Raw genomic sequence first — 24,087 nt, 5'->3', positions numbered from 1 at the left:
GTCGAAAGTCTTCTCATGTACAACGCAAACCCCACCGACGTAATGAAGACACTACAGCTTCGATTCGGCCGCCCCGACGCTATAGCTCACACTGAGCTCGACCGCCTCCGAGCTCTGCCGCGCCTCAGCGACTCAGCCAAAGAAGTATGCGTATTTGCGACGAGGGTGAACAACATCGTGGCCACGCTACGCGCCCTCCGAAAACAACAGTACCTGTATAACCCCGAGATAACTAAGCTCACTATAGACAAACTGACACCGAAAATACGCTATAGATGGTACGACTTCGCGGCTGAGCAACCAGAAGGTGACGCCGACCTACTGAAACTCGCAAGGTTCCTCGAACGCGAGGCTGAAGGCTGTGGACCTTACGCGCAACCAGAACGCGACACAGTCTCATCACAGACACAGCGAACAGCACCCGGCGCCGTCCAAATTCGAAAACAGACACAACAGCGTACTTACTCCACACAGGAAAAGGATAAGACAGCGTGCCCCGTGTTTAAGCCCAAGAATGGAATTTCTTCAATGAAACTCGATAATGTCTTCGATTTGGTATAATTTTGGATTATATAAATTACGACGTACAGATAGTGTGTGCGAGACAAAGCCGAACGAAAAAGTGAAAAAAGAATGATCTACCTTACAATTCAAATATAAAAATATTACTTAAAATAATATTAATCAACACGTTCTTGTGAGACTTTGCTATGAAATTTATGCTAGGCGCAAACATATCTTCCCCCCGTTGAAAGGCGTAGACTTTCAAGCTTGAATTTCACCAGCAGTGGGCAGGGGACACAGGCGGAACAGTGGGCGACGCACGCTGCCTCTCATAGTGTTGATGTCTGCGACTCTAGAGATGCCGTCTGGTCCGGGGAAGAGTCTAGATACTCGTCCAAGGCGCCAATTTAGTGGTGGCACATTGTCTTTATGCAGCAGCACCAGGTCTCCAACATTTAGTCTTGTAGTATCAGCCCTCCATTTTGTGCGTGACTGTAATTCAGATATATACTCCCTCTGCCATCTCCGCCAGAAAACTTGCCTTATTTGTTCAAGGCGAGCGTATCTTTGCAAATTGTTTTCCTTGCTTTCCTCTAGGCTGGGAGCTGGTAACGCATTCAGCGGTCTTCCTATGATGAAGTGCCCTGGGGAGAGGAAAAGGAAGTCGTTAGGGGATGATGACATAGGACACAATGGACGGCTGTTTAGAATTGCCTCCACTTGTGCCAATAATGTACATAGTTCTTCAAAGGTTAAATGGGTATTTTGTAGCGGGAGGTAAAAATATTAATAATAATAGAACGTATAGAACGGCTCGGTCGGGCCGCGCCGTCGTTCCCCCCGCGCGCCTGCGCGAGTAGCATGCGCGAGCGCGCTCGTTGACTCTCGCTCACTCGCACTCACTCAGTTTGCCGCCGAGCTTCATACGCGATAGACCGTTTTCGCGCCGCCCGAGCGAACCGTCCGCGCACGCGCTGCGCCGCTGCGCCCCGTAGTTTAAGTTACTCTCTGTTCTGTTGCAAAAGCTGTTACAGTGTTCACTAATATAAAATAAAAAACTAGTGTGGCGAACTAAACCCGATTTTCAATTCCATCTGTGCTACCCCACGCTAGAAGATGGCGTCCCAACGTGAAGCTGGATATTGTGATGGACTTTGCGTACGTTCGGAGTGACTTTCATGTGCTTAAGCATCGTTTTATCTTCTAGAAGAAGTCGCGATCGTGTTACTGTGTGTGCCTTTTGAGTCTCGAAGACTCCCGCCCGAGTGACCAAATCTAAGTACATACCTACTACGTGTGAACTGTAAATTATTACCTAGATCTAGACTTTATTGAGTGTCGTAACTAGCTGACGAATATTAGGACTGTGTGTCTATCGTTTTATGTTTCGTTTATTTTCTAGTTTTTTCTCGAACATTCATGTTCTAGACTTTGTAATTGCGATTTTCACGTGTTCGAATACTTCTTATAAGTGTTTTTAGACTCAGATTGACTATATTTTACGGATAGTTGTGTTAAATATCTTTTGCGGACAGTTTTAAATAAGTATTTTATCATTGCGCGTTGTCCACAAGTGGGCGTGGTCGTTTTTGAAAATCGGGCGATTCCATTTTCTAAGTGCCACTTTTTACCGCCATTCGAACTGTCAATGTCAAATTGTCAATCGCGTTATCGAACTCTTTCGTGAAAAACTTTTGTTTATTAACTGTTGTAAATCAGTTTTATAGTTATTATAGTGTGAAAACTTAGTGTTGACTGGAAAATACTTCAGTTAGGTACTAACAGTGCATACGTAAAGTGAAATACGTTAGTGTGTCTCGTTTTGTTTCGTATGAGACGAGTTGCTGTCGACCGTGGAGGGTCGATGTTTCAGTTGCTCGTATTTGCCATACGTACGAGTACACCGTGCGTGCCCTGCGCATGCCCTTGCGCTGGCACGATTGATGCAGAGCTGCTATACCGCTGCGCCAGCCGCGCATGCCCGCAACCTGCTTGGACTTAGGGAAGTACCCCTTACCTATTTTTCACACAGTGCTAATGAACATTTGAACTATACGCGGAACTGTTATTTTATCTGTTATATTGACTGCTATATACTACAAACTAAAGTGAAAGTACTTAAAGTAAATTAAAACGAACTAAAGTGTTAAAATGGTTTTAACTAGAAGTGGTAACGATTTAGCGCCGCCCGTCGATCGCACGCCGCCCGTCGATCGCACGCCGCCCGTCGAACGCACGCTGCCCGTCGTTCGCACGCCGCCCGTCAGTCGTACGCCGCCAGCAGATGCCACGATGCCCGTCTACGCCACGTCTCCCATTGATGTCACGCTGCCTGCCGAGGGCGCGTCGCACGTCGATGTCACGCTGCTCGCTGATGACGAGTCGCCCGGCGTGAGCTTCATGGCGCCAGGCACCTCTGCGCCTACTGTGCCGAGGCCAATCGCCCCTTCTCCTTATGGTGCACCTGCCGCTGCTTCTCCTCGTGGTGTGCTGGAACCCACGCATGCAAGCCAGGTCTTCCCATCACCATCTTCAGTACTGATGACAGACGAACAATTCAGCCGACTGCTGTCCATGTGCACGCAATCATCACCTGCACCTTCACCCTTGCCGCCTGGTCCGCAAACCTCTAATTTTGCGAACTGCACGTCACGTTTCAATGGTGCCGGCGACATAAACGCGTTCATAGACGCCGTGGAGATGTATAAGCAATGTTTGGGAGTTGATGATACTGTTGCACTGCGAGGCTTGCCTATGTTGCTGACCGACTTTGCTGCTTCCTGGTGGCGGGGAGTCAAGCATTCTACAGAGTCCTGGGTTGATGCTGTTCAACTGCTACGAGTAACCTTCGGTCCGCGCATGCCTCCACATAAGATCTACCGACAGATCTTCAAGAAAGAGCAAGCAGAAGAATCAACAGATATATTTGTTTGCCGAGTGAGAGCTCTGATAGCTCAATTACCACCTGACACTCTACCAGAAAATCCAGTACAATTGGATATGACATATGGATTGTTACATCGCAGAATACGCGAGAGGGTGTCACGTAGCTCCTTCTCATCATTTGCCGAGCTACTACAGCATGCCAGAAGCGTAGAAGATATGTTAGACGAGAGTCGACCAGTGACCGGACACAATCGGGTAACCGCTGTTACCCCCACTACTGCTACACCTGCCGTCACTACTGCACGTGCTATCCCGACACAGTCCCGTCCGAAATGCATATATTGCAAATGCTACGGACATACAAGGGAAGAATGTCAAAAGTTGAAGAATAAAGTAGAGATTAAGAAGGAAGTTGCTCCTGATCCTCGTCCAGTCAGTTGTTTTGGCTGCGGAGCACTCGGCGTGATAAGATCCAATTGCCCTAAATGCAAAGAGCAGAGCAAAGTAGTTCCTGCTGTGTCGTCTACATTCAACTCAGTGTCGGCTATAGGAGTGAGTGATCTTATGGTTCCACGGGACCGTCCCGTTGTGAACATTTCGGTTTGTGGTTTAGTGGGTAGTGCAATTGTGGACACTGGTGCAAAACAATCTATTGGTAGTAAGAGTCTGTATAACCATCTTGTAAATTGTGGTCAAACTTTTGATAAATTTGTAACTGAACTTAGATACGCCGATGGGCGAAGTTGTATAGAAGAAGTTAATGTAGCACGTGTTAATGTTACTTGTAGTAATGTAGTGACTGAGGTTTGTTTCCTAATGTTACCACATGCTACTAACTCATTGCTAGGTATGGATTTCATTGAGGGTACGGGCATGATACTTGACTTTGATCGTAATGTTTGGTATTTGAGAAATTCTCAACCGGAACCAATGTGTTTTGAGGGCAAGACTGATTTAGTTCATCTATCGACTGTGGAACTTCGTGAGGACGAGGGCGCCCACCTTGATTTAGACGCTCGGATCAAGCTCACGACTCTCCTGCAAGAAAATGAAGATATCTTCAAGCTAGGGGGAGCACCCACCAAGTTTGCCACTCATCGCATTGACACCGGTGACGCCGCACCAGTAGCGGGACCGCCGTATCGAGTCACGCCCTCTAAGAAGGAAATCATCCGCCTGGAATTGGACAAAATGTTGGACGAAGACGTCATCGAGGATGCAGAATCGGATTGGGCTTCTCCCGTTGTTTTAGTCCCTAAGAAGGATGGGGAAGTCCGCTTTTCTGTAGATTACCGGAAGCTAAACCGCGTGACGCGATCCGACCAGTACCCGCTCCCCTTGATCGACGATTTGATACAGTCAACGAAAGCCAACAGCATCATGTCCACCATTGATCTCAAAGCAGGTTATTGGCAGATAGAAGTGGCGCCAGAGGATCGCCATAAGACGGCTTTTACCACACCGTTCGGGACTTACCAATTTAAGCGAATGCCGTTTGGTCTTAAGAATTCCCCGGCGACATTTCAACGCTTAATTGATCGATTTCGTGCCGGCCTGAAGGATGTATGCGTAGTTGCATACTTAGATGATCTCCTTATAGTCTCGCCTGATATTGAAACTCACGTACGTGACTTACAACAGGTCTTTGACAGACTTCGATTATTTGGTCTCCGAGCAAATCGAAAGAAGTGTGTTTTTGGAAGAGATAGAGTTGTATATCTTGGACATGTACTTACCTGTCGTGGCGTCGAGCCAGATCCCGCGAAGGTTGAAGCTGTACTAAATATGGAGCCGCCAAAGAATCTGAAACAAATGAGAACGTTTTTACAAACCTGTGCGTGGTTCAGGAAATTTATACCACAGTTTTCGGAAGTAGCGCGTCCACTCACCGATCTTACCAAAAAGAATCGAACCTGGCGATGGGCTGACGATCAGCAATTCGCGTTTGAAGAGCTGAAGCGTCGTCTTGCGACTAGCCCCATTCTGCAGCAGCCTGATTTTGAGAAGCCATTCATCCTGCGTACTGACGCCAGTGCATACGCCCTGGGTGCTGTTCTCCTTCAGGGAGATGATCCGAAGGAGGAACGGCCGATCGAATATGCGAGCAGACTTTTAACGCCAGCTGAACGTAACTACCATACCACCGAGCGTGAGGCTCTTGCAGTTGTATGGGCCCTTGAGAAGTTTAGGGGTTACCTTGAAGGCGCGCAAGTGCGCGTTGCGACTGACCACCAACCACTGAAGTGGTTGTTATCGCTGAAGACTCCCAGCGGTCGATTAGCCCGTTGGGCCATGAAGATTCAGGCCTTTAACCTGGAAATAGAGTATACCCCAGGGAGGGCGAATGTCATTGCCGACACGATGAGTAGGCCCGTGTGCGGTGATGCCTTACCAGAAAAGGATGTTGTTGCCAGTTCCTCATGCGATGTTTGCCCTGTAAGTATAGACTTACCACATCGTCGTCCCGAAGAGATCCGTAGTGCGCAGCTCGAAGATCCTGAAATAAAGAAAATTATTAATGACTTTGAAGGTCAGACGGCCGATGCATCGGACCGCTGGACTGATCGCGGATATTATATGACCTTAGGCGTACTTTACCGTATAGATCTGGACGGAGATTCTGAAGAACCGCAGCTGGTAGTTCCCGAGTCCATGCGTGAAGAGGTCATGAAGATGCTGCATGATGCACCTACCGCTGGACACCTTGGCCTGGAACGAACCCTGAAGAAGATGAAGGAGAGATACTATTTTAGAAACATGCGACAATATGTTGCCAAGTATATCAAGTCATGTGACCTGTGTCAAACCTACAAACCCAGCAACATGAAGCCTGCGGGGTTGTTGCAGACGCCCGTAGCTCATCAGCGTATGGAAGTCCTTGCGATGGATCTATTTGGACCTCTTCCCGAAGGAAGCAACGGAGAGAGATGGATCTTCCTCATCGTGGACACTGCAAGTAGATGGGTGGAAGTGTTCCCCTTAGTTGACGCTACAGCTGAAGCCTGCGCTAAAGTGTTGTTGGAGGAAGTATTCCTCAGATATGGGTTTCCTCGCCGTGTAATTTCTGATAACGGCTCACAGTTTGTCTCTGCTGTAATGCAGAAATTGATGTATGTATTCGACGTTAAGCAGAGCCTCATTCCTGCTTACCATCCGGAAGCTAACCCGTCCGAGCGCAAGAACCGCGACATGAAGCAAATGCTTGCTATGCTTGTGGGGCCTGTACATCGGAATTGGCCTGAAGCATTGCCCGCCGTTCGGTTTGCCCTTAATAGCTCGTACAATGAAGGTACTGGGAGGACTGCTGCATTTTTAACGTTTGCCCGTGAATTGCGCTCACCAATGGATGTAGTTACTGACCTCAGAGGGGTTGTTGAACGCGAGAATTTCGTTCCTCAGATAACTCCATATCTGCTAAAATTCACCGAGACCCTCCAGGAAGTCAAATGGAGAACCGAAGAGCAACAGGATCGTAGAAAGGAGGTCGCTGATAAGAATCGCCGCCCGATTTCTTCCTACCAGGTGGGAGACCTCGTCCTCGTTGAGTCTCACCGGCTTAGTAATGCCGCTAAGGGTTTTAGTAGTAAATTTGCCCCGCGTCGCGAGGGACCGTACGAGATATCTGAGATTGTCAGCCCAACCTCGTTTCTGCTTAAGGATAAGCAAGGTACCATCAGAGGGAAGTATCATGCTAGTGCCCTTACCCCTTATGTGGGGACTGCTACCCTCATAGAACACCCCCGTAAAAAGGGTCGTCCGGCCAAGTCACCATCGGGTCGATCCGGTGATTTGGAGGGGGAGGTTGTAGCGGGAGGTAAAAATATTAATAATAATAGAACGTATAGAACGGCTCGGTCGGGCCGCGCCGTCGTTCCCCCCGCGCGCCTGCGCGAGTAGCATGCGCGAGCGCGCTCGTTGACTCTCGCTCACTCGCACTCACTCAGTTTGCCGCCGAGCTTCATACGCGATAGACCGTTTGCGCGCCGCCCGAGCGAACCGTCCGCGCACGCGCTGCGCCGCTGCGCCCCGTAGTTTAAGTTACTCTCTGTTCTGTTGCAAAAGCTGTTACAGTGTTCACTAATATAAAATAAAAAACTAGTGTGGCGAACTAAACCCGATTTTCAATTCCATCTGTGCTACCCCACGCTAGAATTTCCCATAACACGTTTAATGTGGTATTTAGCCGATTTTACTCCGGCTTCCCATATGCCACCGAAATAAGGGGCATAAGCTGGTATAAAATTAAATTTTATTCCTTCCTCCGATGCAAACTCAGATAAAGATTGTTGATTATCATTTAGGAATTTAGTAATGTCTTTAGCAGCGGCAACGAAGTTTCGGCCGTTGTCGGAATATATCTCCGTTGGTTTTCCTCGACGGGCAACAAATCTACGTAGCGTCATAATATAGGCTTCGTTGGTAAGGTCGCTGACAGCCTCTAAATGAACGCATTTGAAACGCAGACAAACAAACAAACATAAATAGCATTTCAATAATTTTGCTCCGCGCCCCTTACGATTTAGAATAAAGAAGGGGCCCGCGTAGTCAACACCTACCGATTTAAAAGGGTAGTCAACGGAAACACGATAGGCAGGTAAATTTCCCATTTTAGGATATAAAGTTTGGCCGCGAACACGTGTACAGGTGACACAATTTTTGACAATACGTCGTGCTAACTTTCTACCGTTGATAGGCCATACTGATTCTCGAATAATGGATAATAATAATTGTGGGCCGGCATGAAGATTCCGTATGTGTTCGCGTTCAAAGTAGAGCTTAGATATGTGGTGAGAAGAATCCAGTAGAATAGGATGTCGCTTATTGAATGGATAATTAGAAGTACCTATCCTTCCACCGACTCTAATTAGATTGGTATTAGTATCCATGAATGGCGACAAGCATAATAGTTTACATTTTGATTCTAATTGCTTGTTTTCCTGCATTTTTCTGTAGTCTGAAATAAAAGATTGTTTTTGTGATACACGACAAATAAAGTGAAATGAATTGTTCAATTCGTCCACAGTTAAGATTCCAGTAAGCTTGTTGTTATAATTTACTGATTTAGAATTATGTAAAAATCGTAAAATATAAGCAAATATTCTTTGTAGTTTAGAAAATTTGGAATATTTAGTAAAGTCAAATTTTGCTTCAGGTGTGGTTATAACAGTATTAGCCTTTATTTCCGGTAAATCGATATTTTCTGTTTTATTTAGTAAAGGCCACCTATCTTCGCTACAACGGAGGTAGGCAGGACCTGTCCACCATAATGCATTATTACAAAGCTGAGAAGCATTAGCACCTCTCGAAATCAAATCAGCAGGATTTGCATCAGTTGGGACATAACGCCAGGATGCCCTATCAGTCATTTCTATTATTTCACCTATTCGGTTAGCTACAAATGTTTTTAGTTTACTAGGATCACCTTTAATCCAACATAGTACGATGTTAGAATCACACCAATGTACGATGCTTGTAGGAGTGTACCTGATAGAGTCGATAACAGTTTCGCATAGTTTTGCTGCTAGTAGAGCTGCGCAAAGCTCTAGACGAGGTATGGTATTGGGTTTTAGAGGCGCGACCTTTGATTTCGCGCAAAGTAATCTTACTGTTACCTCGTCATTCTCATTCAATGATCGCATATAAATACAGGCTCCGTAGGCTGACTGTGAGGCATCACTGAAGGAATGAAGCTCTATTGATTTTGATGAATCGCATACAACTCTACGAGGAATTTGAAGTTCTGAAAGCAAGGGAAAATTACTAGCAATTTCATGCCATTTTGCCTTTATGTCTTCAGGTACAGCCTGGTCCCAATCAATACCTTTCATCCATATCTTTTGTAGCAATATTTTTGACTGAATTATGCAGGGGCTCAATAAACCGAGAGGATCGAATATACGAAATGAATGTGACATTATAGACCTTTTAGTGATTTCGTCATTTTGAAGGACAGCTATTTTGACAGGAAAATGAAATTTATCATTCGATGGATCCCACCCTAGTACTAGAGTATTTGATGACTCACTGAGAGTGAGTTTTTCCTTTGTATTAATGTCTGAGTTTTGAAAAAGTGTAGGTAAATTAGTTTTGTATTTTCGCAGAGGGAAACAAGCGGAATTTAGAGCATTAGAAATTGAATTTTGAATGTACTGGAGTTCATTTGCATCATCAGAACCGGTTATTAGATCGTCAACGTAAAAATCCTTCTGGATTATGGTTTTGATCAGTTCGTCATCACACTCCTCCCCCACCTGCCAAAGACATCTCGTGCTCAGGTAACTGGCACTTGCGGTACCGTAAGTGACAGTACTCAGTCGCAGAGTCTTGATAGGCTGCGACTCATCGTCTCTCCATAAAATCAACTGCAGGTCACGGTTACTTTCGTCGACTGCAACTTGACGGTACATTTTAGCTATGTCACCGGTCAATATGTATTTGTATTGACGTGCCCTGAGCAGAATGGAAAAGAGAGAGTCTTGCATATTAGGGCCTTTCATTAAGATGTCATTGACAGAATAGCCAGACGTAGTGGGAGCCGACCCATCAAATACTACTCTGATTTTAGTAGACTCGCTATCATCTTTAAAAACGGCATGATGGCATAAAAAATATGATGTATTTGGAATAGGAACAGGAGACTCAGACAGATGTCCCAAGTCTGCATATTCACGAATAAATTCTGAATATTGTGATTTTAATTGTGGATTTTTGCGAAATCGTTTTTCCATATTTAGCAGTCGTTTTTTAGCTTGTATGTAAGAATTACCAAGGCAGTCAGGCGAGTCCTTTAGGGGCAACTTCACACAAAACCTGCCATCGCTTAGGCGAATGGTATTATTTAGAAAGTGTTTTTCGCATAACATGTCGTTGGAACTCAATATCTTCTTTTGTGGAAGATCTTCAAGCTCCCAGAATTTAGTAAGCATTTGGTCAATACCGGGTTTTGAAATAGTGGTATGATTGCAATGAATGTTATGATTATTTGTATATTTAGAAATTATAGGACCGGCAATTATCCAGCCAAGCTTTGAATTTTGCAATTTAGGGTTGTTGGGCCCTAGGGAGCGTTTTTCACTACCCAGGATATCCCAAAATATATCTGCTCCAATTAACACTTCAATCGGAGCAGGTTCATTGAATTTAGGATCGGCTAATATTATACTTTCGGGTATATTCAAGTTCTGCGTATCTATTGGAGCCTTTGGTAGATCTCCTGTCAGATCCTCAAGAACATAGCAAGATAATGTGACATTGTAAGTATTTTGCAGGGATTGAAATTGAGTAACACAACTTTCCATGACTTTAGTACAACAGTTGTTGTTGTGAATTAACTTGATTTGAAATGGATTTAGCGCTATAGGTATTCCAGAAGGTTTTCAAAAAAAATAAATACAACTTGCACGTTCTGATGACTTATTTATTGTGAGGGGGGTTGAACCACGCCCTAAAACTCAGGAAGAAAGCGCCTGCAGGAAAAGTAATAGCTACTCATTAAAACAATGATTTGCTCCGCATACGACGACAGGCGCTTCAACATGCCCCCCGGCGTTGAAAACAGCGTTTTCAACAAGCTTCTGAAGAAACAGGCAGCGGGCAAAGCTTACTGAATGCTCTCCGAATAATTCCAGTCGTCGTTCGAATGTCAGCCACGCGGACGATGCCATCGGGACCCGGATGAACTGCGACGATTCTGCCCAACCTCCATTTAAGCGGCGGTAGCTGGTCGTCTTTCACCACAACCAGAGAATCCAATTTCAACTCGTTCTTACACGATCGCCACTTTACTCGATGCTGCAACTCGGCAATATATTCTTTACTCCACCGGTTCCAAAATTGGTGGCGAATCTGCTCGATGCGTTCAAAACGTGACAGAGAGTGAGTGGGTCGGTCCTGGTGATCCGGTTGAGGCAAACAAGTCAGCGGTCTTCCGATTAAAAAGTGTCCCGGCGTCAAAGGAGTGCAGTCTGCAGGATTGGAAGATAATGGAGTCAGAGGCCGTGAATTCAAAATGGCTTCGATTTGCGTCAGTGTGGTGTTAAGCTCCTCATACGTTAAGTGACAATTTCCCAACACTCTTACTAAGTGGTACTTGGTTGACTTCACGCCCGCCTCCCAGAGGCCTCCAAAGTGAGGGGTATAAGATGGGATAAAATGGAACGTAATGCCATCATTGGATAGACTTTCACCTAAAGAATTGCAGTTAGTCTTCAAAAAATTGGAAATGTCTTTGTATGCACCAACAAACGAAGTACCGTTATCTGAATAGAGATTAACAGGTTTTCCTCTGCGCGATATGAATCGACGTAATACCAGTAAGAAATGATTGCTCGTCAAGTTGCCCACTAACTCTAGATGTATAGCTTTAGTGGAAAAACAGATAAATACCGCAATATACACCTTCACCAATCTACATCCACGACCTTGACGACTAGCGCACATAATGGGACCCGCGTAATCGACGCCGACGTTCTCAAATGGAAATGATCCAGAAAGACGCTGCCGTGGTAAGTTTCCCATCAAGGGGTTAATAACCTTACCCTTCATACGACTGCATAACACGCATTTATAGTAGCAAGCCCTAGCCAAATTACGGCCCCCTATGGGCCAATAAGTTTCTCGGATAGATGCCAGTAGCAATTGGGGACCAGCATGCATCAACCGTTTGTGTTCAGATTCAAAAACTAGTCTTGTAACATAATGAGTGGACTGTAATAAGATAGGATGCTTTTTACTAAAAGAAAAATCGGAATTGTCAAGACGACCGCCAACACGCATGATTTTATTCTCATCCAGATAAACATTAAATTTTAGTAACGGACTCTTTTTCGGTAAATCTTTATTATTTAATAGAAGTTTATATTCTGGAAAGGATTCGTCTTGACACTTCACGATGATCAAATTCAGTGCATTTTGTAACTCCTCACTACTCAAATAATCGGCCGACAATGACTGCTTTCTGCAGCGGTTAATAAACCGCAGAACGTAAGCTACGGTACGTACAAGCCGTGAGTAATTAGAAAAACGCGAAAAGTCAATTAATTCATTATTGTTATCAGTAACAGTAACGTTCAATGTAGTTTCAAGTTTAGTCTCCGGTAATTTCCCAGAATGTGTGGGCTGAGAAGGTAATTGAATGGGTTCTTGTTTTAAAAAATCGGGACCTGTCCACCAGAACTCCGAATTAAGCATGGCACTAATATTCATACCGCGCGATATTAGGTCAGCAGGGTTCTTATCAGTTGGGACGTGAAGCCAAGTGCAGCTGCCTGCCTTATCTAAAATTTCAGCAACGCGATTGCGTACGAACGGCTGAAGTTTAGAAGGTAACATACGCAACCAACCCAATACGATGGTAGAATCAGTCCAAAAAAAAACTTCATCAATTGTAGCCCGAAGTGAACTACTTATCTTCTCAAACAATTGAGTACCCACGAGAGCACCACACAACTCAAGCCTCGGAATAGTCGTGGCTTTGATTGGGGCTACACGACTTTTAGCCATTAACAAGCGAACCAAAACTTGACCATCCCTATTAGTAGTGCGAACATACGCACACGCACCATATGCACGCTCTGACGCGTCAGTAAAAATGTGTAGTTGTAACAACTTATACATGTTACAAACAATTACACGAGGAATCCGAATGGTGTTCAATAATGGTAATGTCTTTAAAACTTCATCCCAAAGATTGCGGATGCTTTGAGATAAGGGTTCATCCCATGAGACCTTCTCTAACCATAATCTCTGTAACAACATTTTCATAACGATCACACTTGGAGCTAATAAACCTAATGGATCGAAGATCTGTGCAATAACTGACAACACGTCACGCTTACTATTTCCATTTGGTAAACAAAAACCAATCGGGAAGCAAAGTTCATCCGAATCTGCGTGCCAACCAAGACCTAACAGCTTGCTAGGCTCATGAGTTCCTATATTTAAATCGAGGAGTGCGGTTTCACTATCGGGCACTAACTGAGATTCGTTAGATTTCCATTTTCTTAATAACATACCTACCTGGGCAAATGCGTTAGTAATCTCTGTGCGTATATTAAGGGCCTCATTCAGTTCGTCAGCACCGGTAAGCAGGTCATCGACATAAAAGTCGTGCTTGATGATTTCAGCGATCCTATCATCCTTGCAATCGAGCCCGACCTGCCGCAAGCATCGTGTGGCAAGATAAGGGGCACTAGCCGTGCCGTAGGTCACGGTATTGAGTTGAAAGATCTTGACAGGTTGACACGTATTATCGCGCCAGAGGACCTGTTGCAAATACCTATCAGACGGATGGACGACAATCTGTCTATACATTTTTTCGACATCTGCCGATAATATATATTTATGCTGTCTAAAACGAATCAGTATAGACAGGAGGTCGTCCTGAACCGTAGGTCCAACCATTTGGATGTCATTCATGGAAACCCCGGACGTTGTAGGACAACTTGCGTTGTACACCACTCTGAGCTTAGTGGTTGTACTGCTTTCGCGTAAGACTCCGTGATGGGGTATAAAATAGGCATTGCAGTTCGAATCAGGTTGCTGACACTCAGACATATGACCTAACGATTGGTACTTTGCCATGAAGTCGTAATACATTTTACTCAAATCAGGTTTGCTTTTCAGTCTACGCTCCAGAGAATATAAACATTGGACGGCTCGGTCAAATGATTTCCCTAAAACATCAGGATTTTGTTTCAATGGGATACGGACACAGAAACGACCATCATCGAGACGGGTAGTCGTTTTAATAAAATGGTCCTCACATAATTTTTCACTGGGTGAAAAATGATTTGACTTGGAATCAATTTCCTCCAGCTGCCAAAATCGAGTCAAATCGATGCCACAATTATCAGCGCTACCAGGGCTGTGCGTCGTTTTAAGCAGATTACAGCGAATATCATTCGACAATAATGTAGCATGACAGCTAGAAACAGGACCTGATATAATCCAACCCAACTTGGTTTCGCAGAGAACAGGTTTTTTATCGCCTAACTTTATTTTCTGCGATCCTAACAGATCCCAGAAGAGATCGGCCCCAATCAACATATGCACATCAGCGGGCTTATAAAATGTTGGATCGGCTAAGCAAATGTCTGAAGGTATTTTAAGATCACTTATGTCGACCTCACGACTGGGTACACAGTTTGTAATTGACGGTAAAACAAAACAATTGATGTCAGCCACAAAATTGTCATCCAATGACTTCATATTAACCTGACAAGTTTTACCTACGTGTGAGGTCACGTTGTTTATGCCCAGAATCGACCTATCAATCTGACTGGTTCTTAAATTTAACTGCCGGCAAAGTTGCTCAGTGATCAGGGACGACGTGCTACCGCTATCGAGTACGGCGCGAACCACGTGTTCGTGATTATCATTGTCGCACAATTTAATTAGAGCGGTTGATAATAAAACATCGTTTTGATTTGTATTACCCGAAGAAGTTAAAGTGGCGTTTGCAGACAGGACCATATTCTCACTAGTACAATTTCCAGACGATGGTGTGCGACTTGGAAGTGGAAGGCTCATTATAAGGTAAGTGAACATTCTCATTATGTGCATTTGCAATCGATTTATATTCAGTTGTATGCAACAATGTATTGTGACGACGTTTGCAGATTTTACACCCTTGTTTCCTACAACGATTTGCAAAATGACCGGCTGTCAAACAGTTGTAACATATTTTGAAAGTGGGGACTAACTTCAGCCGTTCTTCGTTGCTTAAGGCCAAAAAGGAAGAACAATCAGTTAAAGTATGATTACCCTTGCATTTAGGACAAACCTTAGATGACAATTGCGCATTAGAAGTGTTTTGCACACCGACCATAGACTTCAGTTTAGGATTGGACTTGTTGCAGGTACTTGCGGGACCACTGCGTGACATCTCTAACGTCTCAATCAAGTCCGCGCGATTACGTATGAACTTAATGAACTTTTTGAATGTGATAGGGTCATCCTCTTCTAAGCGGCCCTTGTACTCTTCCCATTCTCTAAAGGTTTTGAGGTCCAACTTTTGAGTCACAATGTAAATTAATAAGGTGTCCCAGTGCTCAACAGCCTCACCTAAGGACTTTAAAGCCCGAATATTTTTATTAAGTTGGTCAATTAAGCGTTTTAAATGAGCAGAAGACTCTTTGACATTTTCAATGTTGAATAACGCTGCGACGTGATTATGAATTAGCAGACGTTTATTGTCGAATCTTTCGCACAACAGTTTCCATGCCACTGAGTAATTACTAGCCGAGAACTCAATGGAATTAATTACCACGGCAGCAGAGCCTTCTAAACATGCGCGTAAATAGTGGAATTTATTTATTGCGTCAATGTCGTCATTTGAGTGAACAAGACTAGTGAAAGTGTCACGAAACTCCAACCAACTCTCATAAACACCATTGAATTTTGGCAACTGTATTGTAGGCAACTTGACGAGCTGATTACGGTTACTTGTATGAGTGCTCTTATCACTACCCGCAGGTGCCGGCGGCTCATTAGCCTTATTAAATGTAGACAACATTTCCTCGGCGTCGGCTAAAGCACGGTAGTACTGCGCGTCAAACTCAGTACGTGCGGTATATTGAGGCTCAGGTTCTAACACTAAACATTCTATCTGCAACTGCACCTCGTCATATTGGTCATACAAAGACTGAAGTTTACTTAAACGCAACTGCAATTCCCTCGCGTCAGAACTAGTTAATTCTTTCTTAGATAACTCTGTGCAGAAGTTAATGAAACCAGTCAATCGTCCCTTAAAACTGCCTCTCTTTTTCACTAAATCCTTTACCACCTCATCCCCGGCCATTCTGGGAGTCGAACAACGTCAACCTGGAATGTAATTACAATGTTAATTACCTTAGAATGGGCAAATAAAGAATGTATACAGTACCAATTACAAATGGGGAACAAATATCTAACACATTCGGACCTACTTTGAAATATTAATCTTATATAATAAGTGTAATAACAATAATAAACGTGCAAGTAACACAGTAAATGACAATTGAAAATTACTAATACAATAAGTTTATGAAATTATTTGGTGACTTTGCCACGAAAAAACACTTTTACATTTATAATGTACCTACGCAAAATAAATAACGTGAACGACTAATGAAATAATTATTATATATCTCTAAAAATGAATTGAAATCATGTAGCTAAGCTAACTATACCGATTTGACTACAATTTTTCAACATTTGAGAACAAAATATCATTCACAATGCGCAATAACAATAATAGTACTAGTAAAAGGTTTAAATGCACTTTACTAACCTGATATACAAATGAGTAATTTCACATTTAGATAATACCTGATTAGAGTGCTGGGTTATTAAATAATCTTGACTTAACACCATATAATTGCCTCAATCGTCATAACCTCCAAACTGTTCCAAACTCCAAATTCCTATTGCTGATGATATCCACTCAACATCCAGCTTCGAAGGACCATGTTGTGAATTAACTTGATTTGAAATGGATTTAGCGCTATAGGTATTCCAGAAGGTTTTCAAAAAAAATAAATACAACTTGCACGTTCTGATGACTTATTTATTGTGAGGGGGGTTGAACCACGCCCTAAAACTCAGGAAGAAAGCGCCTGCAGGAAAAGTAATAGCTACTCATTAAAACAATGATTTGCTCCGCATACGACGACAGGCGCTTCAACAGTTGTTACCAATTCCAATTACATTTAATGTATCTATTGGATTGCATTTTAACATCAATTTTTGTTGCAGAGATTTTGTTATGAAGGAAGATTGGCTACCGCTATCCAAGAGTGCTCGAACCCTTTCTGCCTTATTATTTAGCGGGTTGCAAACATTTATCATGGCGGTAGACAAAACCACATGATTTGATCTTTGTTGTGAAAACGCTACGACGGCTTCATTTTGATTTTCATCAATATTGCAATTTACTGAAACCTTTGGATTATGCAAAAGAGTGTTGTGTCTCTGATTACATTGACGGCAAGGGCCCATGTGACACTCACTAACAGGATTTCCTTGCCGAAGACAGTTCACACATAGTTTATACTGTGATACGCATGACATCTTGTCTGGTATGGATTTTAATTTGAATGTGGGACAATCATATATTCTATGATTTCCGTTACATACTACACATAGAAACGACTTTGATTGATATTGTTGTGGTTGGGTTGTAGTAGCAAAAGTTTTAGTATTTTGAAATTGACTTGGTTTATTATAAATATTATTTTGATTCGATTGGAATTTGCTTGTTGGTTGCAAGGGACGCGGATTAAACTGTTGTTTGGGAGCATTGTTATTGTTGTTAACAAATTTGTTACGATTAAGTGATTCTAAAACATCAGCACGATAAATCAAAAATTTCTTAAATTGTTCCAAGCTTGGAACATCGTTTAAGGTGTTACGATATTCTTCCCACTTCACGATGGTACGATTATCCAATTTAGCTGACAACATATCGAGGGTTGAAAGGCAAATGGGTTTAAGCGACATTTTGGGCGAAATTGACTTATATATAATATTCGGAATCAGCGATTTTTTCCGCGTCGACTGATCTTGGTTTCAGATCAATCGAAGCTACTTTTTGGCGCTTCAACCAATTAGCACTTTGGGTACATTTTTAAAAACCCGTGTTTTAACCGACAAAAAAATGCACAAAATTCTGGGCGGGTGGCATATCAGTCGTATTCCGGGATATGAGTCGGTCACATAAGCTGTTATGTCTTTTCATTTTCATGATTCGAAGTCTGTTAAAGCGTTTTCCCTGACAGTGTTTTGTTATAGATAAGTCGGTTAAATCATTTGTCCTTAGACGAAACGAAAATAGATTTGGCGCTTAAATCATTTTGCTATAATCCAGATTTTATAAATATTGTCGCTTCAACCGTTTTGCCTTCGACAGTTTAAAAGTAAAATTGGCACTTGAACTGTTTTGCCTTTACCGAAAATATTCATAGAATTTGACTTCAGCTATTTATGCTACATTTTTTTAAATTTTTTGTCGTATAAAACAACTATCATTTTCTTTTGAAAGGACTTAAAACGTTTTTCCAAAACAAAAAAGAAATAATGTTAACATTTCAGTCATCGCAATTTTGTATGAAACCTTGTGCCCGCATCACTTCAACATATCAAAATAAGTATGGGCAGGTCCTGGTTGGGCGATTCACACAGCTAAAAATTACGATTGGGAAGACCGGGAGTGTGCGTGTCATCATGTCACCCAAGCCGTATCCGTTGATGGTGACTTCTATTTGTGTCTATCCCAAGTCGTTGTTGTGGTAGACTTTGACGTGGCTAGCGGAACCGAACTTCGAATTGAAGATCTGGTCACATGGCATACAATCAAGCTGGCCAGCCGAGTTTACCGTGTAATTGTAGGAAGGTTTCCGTTGAGTTTTCCGTATTAGGCGTCTTGGACTAAGATTTTCGAGGACTATATCACGCGCTATTCCAGGTTCAGACACACTCATCCCAACTATCAGTTGGCATGTTGAAAGCCACATGGTTGCGCTTGAGTACGTCTTTGTACCGCAGGTATTGTCCACCTTGTTTACAGTTCCTTCTAGACATCTCGAAATAGAAAACCTTTCTGTCATCCATTCGCATGACGTGACCGCACCATCGTAGGTGATGTTTTATGATGAGAGCTTCTATTTCGAATATGCCAGAACGACGTAATACTTCTGTTATTGGAAAACCATCTTGCCGCTTTATGCGAAGGATGGACCTTAGACATTTAAAGTGTTACGTATCAAGTACGCCGCTGAGACTTTGTACACTAATATTTTAAGTTTTCCAAAGGCTGCCACCGCACCTGTTATCCGGGCTGGCAACTCCGATGACTTTGGAGTCATTTCATATTTGAGAAACCAAATATTTTAATTTTGAAATTTCCTCCAGCTCAGCGCCCTTTAAAGCAACATTGGAAGAAGCTACATCCCCGGAGCATCCTCTGGATGGTTATTTTAAAAGGGTTTTGCACAAAACTATAAATATTCTGGTGTGTGACTTAATTGAATCGGCCATTCCTCGGCAAGTTTGGTTAACTGACGCATAGATGTGAGACGTGAGAGATCAAAAATAATCTTATTCATTTTAGCCTTAATTTCAATTAAGCTATAAATAACAATTCCACAGAGTATCCCACTTATGCGTGATACAGAAGCGATATATAAAGAAAATAGACTAGGAACCATGGCTCCATGTGTTATGACATAGCCTTGTTTCGCGCCGTAGGTAACGACGAATAGCTCTGAAAAGTTACTTCTAAATCAAACTGTCGTCATCATGTCGTCATGATATTGTCGTATCAGGATAAGTCATAACTTTTCAGGACAATCTGTTTTCTTTAGAGCAATCCACAAGCCGCGTGAAGCCTCACGCAGCACATAACAAAGGCCGATGTTGTTCAAGCCTTTTGGCCTGAATCTATTTAATAACAAAACCGTACCCCCATATCTCTGTCCGGACAAAATCATCATTGGGTTTCCGGAAGTACCTTTTCTGCATCATGGGATAGAATAACGTTAAGGCTAAAATTTAATATCGATCGCCATCGACTCGCAAAGAGGAAGAAGGCTAAAATCATTCCAGCAGCTGACTCCCATATCTTCAGGATGAGTTTGTATAACCAGTTATTAATGTGTAGGCATATTATACAGTTCAGATGGTATTTTTGATGTGTTGGTATTTGTCATCCTTCTTAGCGCGGTAAGAAGTTCTTCAAAGGTCGGGGGTGCCGCTAGATCTTAAGCGAAACCCCCGACCTTGTTGTAACAAACTCGACCGATATGTTGTAACAAACAAGTCACTGGTATTACTATTGGGATTTAAGACATCGTTAAAATGTGTCCAAAGCGCTGCTAATAAGTCTTTCTGATCAGTGAGGCGTTGGGTCTTTTCCTTGTTGTAGATTTAAACTCTCTTCAAAGTTTGTGGCCGAAAACAGTCTTGAAGCTGTCGAAAATCTACCGGAACTGAATTGATAGGAATCAGCATAGAGCTGAATTTCACAAGCTTATTCCACCTGGCATTTGTTTTTGAGACATACGGTGACAGAAAAGCCCGCCTGTAGTTCCCCACGAGCTGATTTTCACGTTAGAACCATCGCACCAATCTTAGTTTTGCGGTCTGGTTTACCAACCAATAACTTCGGTAAAGCAGAGCACAGCTATAAAAATGCTCGGCAAAGGAACACCATCTATTTATTATTATTATCATCTATATTATCTCATCGACAGATGTGTCTGCTGCGATGTCCGACGTATCTCGGCTTTAAAAGCATGATCTACTGGAACTGAATTGATAGGAATCAGCATAGAGCTGAATTTCACAAGCTTATTCCACCTGGCATTTGTTTTTGAGACATATGGTGACAGAAAAGCCCGCCTGTAGTTCCCCACGAGCTGATTTTCACGTTAGAACCATCGCACCAATCTTAGTTTTGCGGTCTGGTTTACCAACCAATAACTTCGGTAGAGCAGAGCACAGCTATAAAAATGCTCGGCAAAGGAACACCATCTATTTATTATTATTATCATCTATATTATCTCATCGACAGATGTGTCTGCTGCGATGTCCGACGTATCTCGGCTTTAAAAGCATGATCGAGTTCTGTTATTGTTTGTCAACTTCGAAGGTATCTTATGGCCAGCTCGAAGTGGAGGTCTTAGGCGCAAATGTAACAGAAATTTTGATCAAAGAAGTCGCTGATCTATCCACCCCTGGCCGCCTCTTAATATGAGAGCAATCAGTACTTCACTGCAGTCTGTCCTAGTACCGCGTACCATCTAGTAGGAGCCAGTACTTGGAACTTGCATCCAGCCACGTGGTCTTAAATTTTTCAGTAAATCGGAAACAGGTTGTGATAGTGAGATTAAACTCAGCACAGAGTATAAGCATATTAAGACTTTTTCAAAGCTATTTGTTTCTTTTATTGCCCGCATTCAGTTGGTGACAGTCATCTGTCATCCGCCATCATACGCGGTTTACCATATACTTAAAAAGTCGAATTAAGCATGTGTAACAATCTTTATGGTTATATTCTAGATCCTATTTCTTAATGAAATCGATTTACTCATTATATCCGCCGTGATTTTTCCTAATATTGTAAGGTACAAATGCCTTGCCCGACTAAAATCTCTCCCAGGAAAAACGGCTTATGGACCGACTTTATTTCCGATCTTACTAATATTTGGATTTCATACAATTGAAATTAGTAGCGGATGGTCACTTAAGATATTTTCCTTCCCTGTCATATAACCTTTTATGGAGGTTAAGCTGATTTGCCTCTAGTCTTCTTTTTTTAAGAAGTCGTTTAACTCATTTAGCTTTAGTCAAACTAATAAGTGAGAGGTCTCTTAAAGCATTTTGCTTTTAGCCAATATTTGGCTCTAGTGGATATCAACCGTTTTTCCTTCAACTGTAATTTAGTTCAATTGAGGCATTTTGTATTAAGCGACTTCTAAAATCTATAACTGATGTGTTTTTCGAACCAAATAAATACAGAATTGTGCAACGTTTAATTTAAAATAATTCTTAGCATTTTGAACACTTTTGATCCAGTAGTTTTTTTTATATGAATTTTTTTCGAAAAAATAAAACTTTAAATGGCTCTCCTGTAAAGTTCACAAAATGTCGCTTAAACCCATTTGCCTTTCAACCCTCGATGTAGATGATTAATAAATCCCACTGGCCTGTAGGTTGACCGAGACTAGACAGCGCACGTAGATTTTTAGTGACATGGTCGACTAAGAAACGTAAAGACCTATCAGACTCACGGGTTAACGTTTGAATATTAAATAATGAATCTAAATGATGACTAATAAGTATTCTTTTATTATCATACCGCTCGCGAAGCAGTTTCCAAGCTTCCTTGTAATTAGACGAGGAAACCTCAAGATTTGATATGATGCGTGCCGCGTCACCTTCGAGATACGATAATAAATAATGAAATTTATGAATGTCTGCAATGTTACCATTGTTGTGTACTAGGCTTAAAAATGTATCCCGAAATTCCAACCAACGGAAGTAAGATCCGTCAAATTTCGAAACTTGAATCTGTGGCAATTTGAAACTCACCTTTTGATGATCGTTGTCCGCATTGGACATGGATGGTCGTCGTTTACTGTGATCATCATCAACTGCTTGGTTGTATTTTTGTATTAAAGTCTTAGCTATAGCTATATTTTGAATAATATCATGTTCAATGCGTTCACGTTCATCAAGCTCCACTTGTATATTTTGAGCATTTAACACCTCGATCTCAGTTTGCAAATCATCAAACTTTGTAGATAACCCTTCAAATTTATTAAGTTTTAAAGATAATTCAGCTAGCTCCGTGTTAGACAGCGCAAGTGACTTCTTTATTTTATCTATATAGTTTTTAAACTTCGTTATTTGTCCCTTGATGGAGCTGCGTCGTGCCAATATATCTTTTAAAGAGAGGGTAGATTTTTCACCACCGTCATATGACATTTTAATGAATTTATATTTTAAAATATGTAATAATGTACTATAAATCAGAAAAAAAGTAATTTAGTTATCGTTTACAAGATATATAATGCACTTATTTGACGAAAATTTAATAAAATCTACAAAGTTTGAGTTTAGTTAAAATAGGAATAAAATTCAAAATAGTCTCACGCTCCCCTTTCGGCGGCACACAGGGTAGGCAGCCGCGTAGTCCGCACCGCACAGCTGATGCCGGCGATAACGGTACTTCACTGATAAGCGCACCGAGGCTGAGAAGAATGCGACGCAATTCCTGGAATTGTTCGGCAAATCCACTTGAAATTGCGATATGAAATATCCTATTGTGACGTTAATTATTCGAGATTGAACGTGAATAATATTTAAATATAATAATTATAAAGAAATCAAAGTGTAGATAGGTATTTTACTAATATACTTTACACGAAAAATATAGAAATTGAACAAGTGGAAACGGCGTATTATAAATTTAGATGAATGTTAATGGAATTAGGTAGTAGGAATGGATTTAGATAAGTAAGTAATTTTAGAAGGTATGGAAGAGAACAAAGGAATGGCACTTAACTCGGTGAAATGACGACACTGCGCGATGATCCAGCACGATCTTTAGCTGACTCGTTGTCTAGGAATGCACGCTGTCTTTGCTTAACCCAGTACACCCAATCTTCTTCTTCTAGATATTTCTTGAAACGAGTAACTGCGTAATGGGTATGTGACACGTTGTATTTCGTGTGTAGAAATATTTTGTAAGTAGGTCTTCTTTTGTTAGTTGTCGTTGTCCGGTCGCCAAAAACTTCTTGTTTAAGCCCAAGAATGGAATTTCTTCAATGAAACTCGATAATGTCTTCGATTTGGTATAATTTTGGATTATATAAATTACGACGTACAGATAGTGTGTGCGAGACAAAGCCGAACGAAAAAGTGAAAAAAGAATGATCTACCTTACAATTCAAATATAAAAATATTACTTAAACTAATATTAATCAACACGTTCTTGTGAGACTTTGCTATGAAATTTATGCTAGGCGCAAACACCCCGTATGCGACAAGACGGGACACACGGCGGTAAAATGTCAACAGTTCACCGACGCGAACACAGACAAACGATGGGAAATGGCAAAAAACAAGTCACTATGTTTTCGATGCCTCACTCGACGCACTCTCAAACATGAGTGCAAAGCCCGAGCATGCAACACCAACCAGTGCAACCGCACTCAT

At 42.1% G+C, this 24,087-nt stretch overlaps 2 protein-coding genes across 3 annotated transcripts; both read right to left on the bottom strand.

The window, feature by feature from the left end:
- Positions 1–556: 556 nt before the first annotated feature.
- On the bottom strand, positions 557–24,087 carry LOC126381358 (uncharacterized). Its single transcript, XM_050030852.1, has 3 exons — positions 24,070–24,087; positions 23,023–23,143; positions 557–1,148 (listed from the first exon to the last, which is right to left on the bottom strand). The coding sequence occupies exons 1-3, from the start codon at positions 24,085–24,087 to the stop codon at positions 766–768; spliced, it is 522 nt and encodes a 173-aa protein (XP_049886809.1). The 3' UTR covers positions 557–765.
- Positions 10,793–17,065, bottom strand: LOC126381354 (uncharacterized). Of its 2 annotated transcripts, none has more exons than XM_050030847.1 (2): positions 16,661–17,065; positions 10,793–16,212 (listed from the first exon to the last, which is right to left on the bottom strand). In XM_050030847.1, the coding sequence occupies exon 2, from the start codon at positions 16,187–16,189 to the stop codon at positions 14,870–14,872; it is 1,320 nt and encodes a 439-aa protein (XP_049886804.1). In that variant the 5' UTR covers positions 16,190–16,212; positions 16,661–17,065; the 3' UTR covers positions 10,793–14,869. The 2 variants fall into 2 exon arrangements, with proteins under 2 accessions (XP_049886804.1, XP_049886805.1); XM_050030848.1 differs by having other exon boundaries at positions 16,699–17,065.

This window comes from Pectinophora gossypiella, unplaced genomic scaffold (assembly GCF_024362695.1).
Source record: "Pectinophora gossypiella unplaced genomic scaffold, ilPecGoss1.1 Pgos_47, whole genome shotgun sequence".
Classification (NCBI taxonomy): domain Eukaryota; kingdom Metazoa; phylum Arthropoda; class Insecta; order Lepidoptera; family Gelechiidae; genus Pectinophora; species Pectinophora gossypiella.
The sequence above is the reverse complement of the archived record's forward strand: the minus strand, read 5'-3'. Positions and strand labels throughout refer to the sequence as shown.